The following is an 8,826-nucleotide window of genomic DNA, read 5'->3' on the forward strand; positions in this document are numbered from 1 at the left end:
AAATCACTCAAGTGCCAATAAAAATTTAAAAAATTAAAAAATAATTTGCCTAAAAAGTAACTTAATATTAGAGAGCAAAAAATGATTTTCTCAATACATTGAACTTATGAAAATTTAAAAAAAAAATAATATTTGTTATGATAAGATCAAATACATAGATGTCCATTTATGACATGGGCGGTTAACAATGAAGGAATCACTTTTTAAGGATGAATTTAAATAAATAAGAGTTGAAAATAAAAGCACCTTGCTTGTATAAATAGCAGGCATCATCAGATACATTTTACACAATAGTAAGAATCATAGTTGTCAGAACCGAACCGGTGATCGAACCGGTGAGGTTACTGGGTCACTGGGTCACTAGTTCAACCGTTGGGTCACTGGTCGAACCGGTTAACTCGGTATAATTAAATAATTTAATAAAATTTAATTATTTTTTTATTATTAGTATTTTTATTTTTTCTTTATAAAAATAATTATCATTTTTAAATTTTAATACTTTATTAATTAGTTTATATTTATTCTATTGTTATATTATTATTGGTGAAAAGTCACATGCAATTATTTTTTTGTGAAGTTGATATTTAAGAATCGTTAGATGGTTTGACTAGTTTAACTAAATATCATCTAGCGATTTTCAACTATCAACCTCATGAAGATAAAAAATAAAATAATATATTAAAAAATAAATTGTGGTTAATTAAATTTTTTGTTTATATTTTTAATCTGTATATATTTAATAAAATTTATAGTTAAATAAAATGTAATTGATTTAAAAATGAGTGACTTTGAAATTAAAATAAATTGAATAGAAGTAAAAAAGAAAGAATGCTATATGTATTATAATTTGTCCTTTGTTTAATGAGAATCACTCTAGCCTGGTGGAAGAAGCTTGTTGGCCTTATGCTGGAGGAATGGGTTCGAGCCCCATTGGAAGCATTTTGGAAAATTTTCCAAAAATCATCACAAGCGAGACTTGGCAGCGCTGGAGGGTGTAGAGCATCGTGGAGTTGCATATCGCTAGTCCATTGTAGATTCACCTTCAACGTTGACCAAATGACTCGAACCGGTCCGGTTTTCACCGGTTCACACCGGGTTTGACCGGTCTGTACCGGTTCTCAACCTTACACGGTCTAAATATCGGACCGGACCGGTATATGGTCCGGTTTACCGGTTTTCCGGTCGAACCAGCCGGTCCGGTCCGGTTCTGACAACTATGGTAAGAATATAAAAAATTCTTCACTCTGTCTCTCTCTTTCATTCTATTCTCTCTCTTATATACTTTATTATAATATTATTAAATATATTAATTATATCTATTGATATAGTAATTCTAGTATATATTACTACTAGAGTTATCAAATTATATTTCTATATTTTATATTTGTTACCTCTTCCTTATTTATTTATTTATTTGGTTATTTCCAAGGTTCTAAAAATCGGACCGGACCGGTCGGTTCGACCAGTTTAACTGCGAATCGGCGATGCAAACGGTCTGGTCCTCCTTTAAAAACCGTAGTAGAAAGAACCGCTGGAAAACCAGTGAACCGACTGAAAACTGGCCGGTTGGACCAGACCGGTGATCGGCCGGTTCTGCTAAACATCGCCGTTTTTATTGTTTTAAAAAAATTAAAAAATGTAACCCGACCCGACCCGCTCGTGGAGCACCCCACCCCCTTTTTCCCCCGACCCCCATTCATTCATGATTCATTTCACTCTCAGTCTCACAATGAGTGAACCCTAGCCGCCCTCTGAAGTCTGAACCCTAGCCGCCCAGTCGCCCTCCATCATCGATGTGGTCTCAGGTTGTCAATGCCACCGCCGTCGCCTGGTCCTCAGCCCCAGTAGCCCTCCATCGTCGCCTGGTTCCCTTCCCAGTAGCCCTTTATCTCCATCGTCTTCATCTTCTCAACACCAGTAGCCCTCTCATCGTCTTCATCGTCGCGTGGTCCTCAACACCAGTAGCCCTCCATCGACCCTAGGTGAGTGACTCGTCCTCTGCTAATCTTCTTTAGTATAAGAAACATGAAGAAACATGAAGTTGATACTCTGTAAACTTCCTTTGTGAACTTAGATTTCTGTTCTTTTTTTCTGTGAACTTCCTCTGTGAACTTCGGTTTCTGTTCAATTTCTGTGAACTTCCTCTATGAACTTCCTCTGCTCATCTTCTTCGTTCTTCGTTCCTCTGCTTTAGGTTAAGAACATGGTTAATTTTCATGCTTTTAATTTTTATTTTTAATTTTCATTGTGTTGTGGCTATTTTTAATTTCATTGTGTTGTGGGTGTTATTAATTTCAGTTATGGAAAATAGTATTAATCAAGAAGCAACTGATGGTGTCAAAAATAATTCAAGGGGTAAAAAATCTTCAGAAATAATTTCACTGATGGTGTTTGCAAGTACCAGGTGAAAACTCTTCAGACTACCCCTACTTTTGTTGAGGAAGTTCAAGAAAATGAAGCTGTGGATCTATGACCGAAGATGAAGGAAGAGGCTAAACTTGATGTAAATGAGGAACCTATTCTGAATAGTTACTACCAATCCTCAATTCTGTCTCATGATTCATTGGAATCTGCTTTGGCCAATTATCTTGCTAACAGATTAAACAGTGCAATCCTTCCAAGTAATACACTCTTTGATCTTTTTGTTGGGATCTTGAAATCTGACCAAGAAATCATGGATTCTGTGAAGGATGATCTCAAAGCAGTTAAGGAAAGAGACCCTGCTTGCATAAGCCATGTGCATTGCTTCTTGAACGTCAAAGGCTTCTTAGCATGCCAATCTCATAGAGTTGCTCATAAGCTATGGCTTCAAGGAAGAAAAGTCTTGGCAGTTATGATCCAGAACCGAGTTTCCGAGGTTTTCGCGGTTGGTATTCATCCCGGTGCTAAGATTGGAAGCGGGATTCTGCTTGATCATGTAACTGGATTAGTGGTTGGTGAAACTGCAATGATTGGTAACAATGTGTCAATTTTGCATAGTGTGACTTTGGGTGGAACTAGTAAAGCTTCTGGTGATAAGCATCCAAAGATTGGTGATGGGGTTTTGATTGGTGCAGGGACTTGTATTTTGGGGAACATTAAGGTTGGTGAATGTGCTAAGATTGGTGCTGGTTCTGTGGTGATTAAGGATGTTCCTCCTAGGACTACTGTTGTTAGTGATTTTGTTATGCTGCTGTTTTGAATTAATTTAGGGGTGATTATTTGTAATGCTACTGTTTTGAATTAATTTAGAAGTGATTAATGATTATTTCTAGTTGTATTGTTGTTGTTTGCACCATTGCTCTTTTCACTATTTAACTTTGTATTTTGATAAGATCATATAGATTTGGTTAACATTTCATATGTTTTAAATTTGGAAGATATTTAAGATTTATATTAGACTATAATTATATTTTATGATGTTTATAAATAATTTATTTATTATTTTATTCTGAACCAGTTTTTCCGGTTGAACCACTGGTTAAACCAGTTGGACCAATAAACCAGTGAACTAGTAGCTAGAGCGGTTTGATGACCGGTCCAGTTTTTTGAACCTTGGTTATTTCACAACACGTTATCAGCACGAGACTCTGATCAAATTTTTAGGAAGACTCAGGTAACAATTTTTCATTATGTCGAAACTCTCTTGTAACACCCTACACACAGATTTCCAAGCACAAAGCTCCTTTCCAAACTTTCCAAAACCACCAATCAAACTCTAATACACATATATACAAGGTCTAAGCCACAATATCACACCCAAACACAATAACTCAATCACTAAATCACAAAATTTCAAGTCTTTAGATTAGGGTTGAGAATCTCACCTTACCCAAGGATCAAAGAGGCAAGACTAAGCCTTCCCTTCAAAGTCAATTAGATCCTATAACACAAAAGAGCTCACAATTTCAACATTTTTGCCCATAAAATTCGAAAATCAAGGCTGGAAGAACAGAGGTGAAACATGGCTTACCTCTTGCACAATCTTATGGGCTTTGTAAAGCTCAACGCTGCGGTTGCGTGGCCGTAAACGGTGCGTTAACCGGAGCTCCGGATCAAAAGTTATAATCAATGGAAGTTTAGAGTGAAATTTGGGCAAGGGGTTTCACATTTCCCCCTTCCTTTCAACGTGTGTGTGGTGTTTGAGCAGAAAGAGAGAGCTGAGCTCTCTTAATTAAGAGAGGCTTGGCTGGGCCCTTGGGCCCAATATGGGTTCAGTTGGCCCGGTTTGGCCCGTTCGACCCAATTTTGGGCCGATTTCTTGAAAATTGGTGTCAAAATTCTTGTTTTAAATTTCTCTATCACATTAAACCATAAAATCCTCATTTTCTCATTCTCTAGAATATATTTTAATTTATGGGTTAATTAGTCATTAATTAACTGGGTTTTACATTCTACCCACCTAATTGGGAATTTTGTCCACAAAATTCGATTTCAGTTACCTGAGAATAGGTGTGGGTAGTTTGCTCGCATTTCCGACTCAAGTTCCCAGGTGTGCTCCTCAACACTGGCTCAACTCCATGCCACTTTCACTAATGAAACCTCCTTTCCACGCAACTTCTTAATACTCGTGTCATCAATCATGATCGGAGTCACCGGTAGAGTCAAGTCTTCCTTTAATTGAACCGATTCCGGTTCTAACACATGGCTAGCATCAGGAGCATACTTCCGAAGCTGCGACACATGAAATACATCGTGCAGGTTTGAAAGGTGAGGCAATAGAGCCATCCGATGCGCCACCGGTCCAACGCTCTCGAGAATCTGGAACGGACCGATGTATCAGGGATTCAGCTTCTTCGTCTTAATCGCTCTACCTACTCCTGTTGTTGGAGTAACCTTTAGGAAAGCATGGTCTTCTTTCTCAAATCTGAGGGCTTCCGTCTCTGATCGGTGTAACTCTTCTAACGACTTTGAGTAGTGAGCATCCTATGTCTGATTTTCTTAACTTGTTCAGTAGTTTCAGCTATCATCTCAGGCCCCAATAGACTTTTCTCCCCAACTTTATACCAGAATAGCAGAGATTGGCATTTCCTCCCTTGCAGAGCCTCATACGAAGCCATTTTGATGCTCACATGGTAGCAATTATTATACGCAAACTCCACCAGCGGCATATACTGATCACAGCTCACCAGCTAGTCCAAAACACAAGCCCTCAAGATGTCCTCTAGGGTTTGGATCGTCCTCTCAGATTGACCATCTGTTTGAGGATGGTAAGTTGTACTCAAGCTCAAATGGGTTTCGAAAGCTTTATGAAATGCACCCCAGAATCTTGAAGTGAAACGGGGGTCTCTGTCAGAAATTATGGCAGTAGGCACACCATGAAGTCTAACAATCTCCTTTATATACAGGTGCGCTAACTCCTCAAGAGTATAGTTCATCCGAACGGGTAGAAAGTGAGCCGACTTCGTCAGCCAGTCCACAATTACCCATACAGCATCAAAACTGGGTCTAGTTCTCGGTAATCCCGATACAAGATCCATTGAAATGCTCTCCCACTTCCATTGCGGAATCTCCAAAGGTTGCAATGTCCCAAAAGGTCTTTGATGTTCAATCTTCACCTTTTGACAAGTTAAAAACTTTGAGACATACTCCGCCACATCATTCTTCATACCAGGCCACCATAACATAGCCTTCAGATCATTGTACATCTTAGTACTCCCAGGGTGAATAGAAAATCTGCTTTTATGTGCTTCCTTCAAGGTATCTTGTCACAAAGTCCCAACATCAGGCACAATGATTCTACCCTTGAATCTCCATAGCCCATCTTGATCCCATGACACTCTCCACTGCTTCTCTTGCTCAATAACTGGCAACACCTTAGGTAACACGTCATCGTTTTGATGAGCCTTTAGGAGTTCGGATTTAAAATCACTTGAGATCTGTAATTGACTCAAACACAGAGTTCCTGACTCTTCCTCACCATCGATCTTCAAACTCTCGAATGCCTTGAGCAACTCCTCTTCTCGAATCATTATCCAAGCAGCATACAGTGATTTCCAACTTTGTGCATCTGCCACAACATTTGCTTTTCCCGGATGGTAATTCAACTCAAAGTCGTAGTCCTTTAGTAACTTCATCCACCTCCTCTGCCGCATATTAAGCTCTTTCTGATCAAAGAGGTATTTCAAGCTCTTACTATTAGAGAAAACTTAGAATTTAACCCCATAGAGGTAATGCCTCCACACCATTAGTGCAAATACAACTGCAGTAAGTTCCAGATCGTGCGTTGGGTAATTAACTTCGTGAGGTCTCAATTGTTGTGAGGCATAAGCCACCACATTCCGGTGCTGCATCAGCACACACCCCAGGCCCTTTAGTGAGGCATCACAATACACCTCAAATGGTTCATTCGGCTCAGGTAACACCAATACGGCGCAGTAGTCAGCTTTTGCTTCAATGCTTGGAAACTCTCCTCACACTCAGAAGTCCAAGCAAACAGCGCGTCCTTGCGGGTTAACTTTGTCAATGGCAAAGCTATCTACGAGAAGCCTTTGATGAATCTCCGATGGTAGCCAGCTAAGCCCAGAAAACTCCTTATCTAAGTAGCTGAGGTCGGTCGCCCCCACTCCATCACTGCTTCTACCTTAGAAGGATCTACTGCTATCCCCTGTTTACTCACCACATGGCCAAGAAACTTCACTTCGTCCTTCCAGAATTTGCATTTAGATAGTTTTGCGTAGTGTTTCTTTTCTTTCAGTATTTACAACACGGTCCTCAAATGTTTTGCATGCTCTTCTTTGGTCTTAGAATAAATCATTATGTCATCAATGAAGACAACAACAAATTATCCAGAAACGGACGGAAGATTCTGTTCATATAATCCATAAACACTGCAGGAGCGTTTGTCAACCCAAAAGACATTACAGTGTACTCGTAATGACCATAACGAGTCCTGAAAGCGGTCTTAGGGATGTCCTCATGTCTCACCCTTATCTGGTGATAACCGGATCGTAAATCAATCTTGGCAAAAACCCCGGATCCTTGTACTGATCTATGAGATCGTCAATTCTCGGTAGTAGGTACTTATTCTTTATTGTGACCTTGTTCAGTTGTCTATAATCCACACAAAGCCGCATATTCCCGTCTTTCTTCTTCACCAACAACACCGGTGCTCCCCACGGAGAAACACTAGGGCAGATAAAGCGCTTGCTTATTAAGTCTTCCAACTAAGTCTTGTGTTTGGCCATTTCTAAAGGTGACATTCAGTTGATTAGCCCCGTTCCAGGTACCAACTCAATTGCAAATTCAACCTCTCGGCTAGGAGGGAATTCCTCAATGTTATTAGGAAATACCTCAGGAAATTCACAAACAACTGGGATTCGTTCTAAGCTTTGTTCCTCACCCGACACACTTGCAGCTAATAGCATAACACCTTGACATTCCTGCCCCCAAACAATTTACTACCACATAGTTCAAATAACAACCATTCACCACGACCGGCCCTTCTGACCCTTCTGGCATGAAATGTAACGATTTCTCAAAATAGTTCAACAAGATATGATTCCTAGACAACTAGTCCAACCCCAAGATAAGATCAAAACTGGTCATCGGCAAGTAGATTAAATCATGGACAAAATCACATTGCTTGACCCTAAATGAAACTTGCGGACATCCTAACCTAGTTACCATGGTTTCATGGGTGGCATTATACACCTTTAGCTCATAACCTAAAATCACAATCTTCAATCCTAACTCACTAGCCTTCAAAAATGCAATGAATGAATGTGATGCTCCAGAATCAAATAAGGCATTTAAAGTTTGACCAGCCATTTCGTATTTACCTTGGATAAGTGTATCGTACCCCTCGGCACCCACAGCTGAAGTAGTAAACACCCGACCAGGCTGCTGTACTCTCCCGTTACTCTGTCTCTACTTCTCTGGACAATTGGAGGCTTTATGTCCCAACTTACCACATGAGTAACACAATCTCCATCCAGCCTTACATGAAACACCAGGATGGTAACTCCCACATCTAACACAATCCTGTTCATTCAAAGGCTACTTCTCAAACCTTCTTCCCGGGACATTGTTGTTGTTAGGCCTTCTGAAGTTATTCTGGCCTTGAGTCCTCTGTGGTACAAAGCCTCCCCGCTTGAAAGGAGGCTCTCTAGGAGCAAAACTCTTCCCTCGGTTCGGTGGGAATAGTTCCCTATGGCTTTTTCTCTTTGCAACTGCCTTCTTCACGTATTCTTCAGCAACTCTACTCTTGTTGACCAACTCCGAGAAAGTCTTGATCTCCATAGGCCCTACTGAACTGTAGATGTCGCTTTGGAGCCCTCCTTCATACTTGATGCATTTCCACTCCTCGAAGCCTCCCAAAGCTCCTTGACACATACGAAAAAACCTGAACAGCTCCTCAAACTTGTCTGTATACTCAGATACAGACATAGCACCCTGCTTCAACTGTAGTAACTCTAGCTCCTTTACCGTCCGGGTGGAATCTGGAAAGTACTTCTTGTAAAATTTCACCTGGAAGGCATCCCAGGTGATAGGGTCATCACCTTGTTGCAGGAGACATCGGGCACCCTGCCACTAATGTGATGCTTCTCCAGTGAGCAGATAAGTAGCAAACTCGACACACCGCTCTTCTGGCACTAACTGCGCCTGCAGTACTCGCTCCATGGCCTAAAACCAAGTGTCGGCTTCAGTCCGATTGGTGGTTCCCTTGAACTTTGGCAGATTGACCCTTAAGAAGGTTGCCAACGTCATCGGACCTTGATTCCTATTTCCACTATTTCCCTCATTATTATGGATGTTCATCTGCTGTATGAGTGCCTCAACAGTGGCTTGCATAGCAACAACCATGTTCTGCAATGCGGCCATGAAGTCCACCAGGTTATTCTGGTT

At 40.5% G+C, this 8,826-nt stretch overlaps 1 protein-coding gene across 1 annotated transcript; it reads left to right on the plus strand.

Annotated features, from left to right (window-relative positions):
• Positions 1-2,236: 2,236 nt before the first annotated feature.
• On the plus strand, positions 2,237-3,238 carry LOC112712947 (serine acetyltransferase 1, chloroplastic-like). Its single transcript, XM_025765789.3, has one exon. It carries the CDS (start codon positions 2,480-2,482, stop codon positions 3,179-3,181), a length of 702 nt encoding a protein of 233 aa, XP_025621574.1. The 5' UTR covers positions 2,237-2,479; the 3' UTR covers positions 3,182-3,238.
• Positions 3,239-8,826: the final 5,588 nt, after the last annotated feature.

The sequence above is a fragment of the Arachis hypogaea genome, chromosome 9, assembly GCF_003086295.3.
Source record: "Arachis hypogaea cultivar Tifrunner chromosome 9, arahy.Tifrunner.gnm2.J5K5, whole genome shotgun sequence".
NCBI lineage: Eukaryota > Viridiplantae > Streptophyta > Magnoliopsida > Fabales > Fabaceae > Arachis > Arachis hypogaea.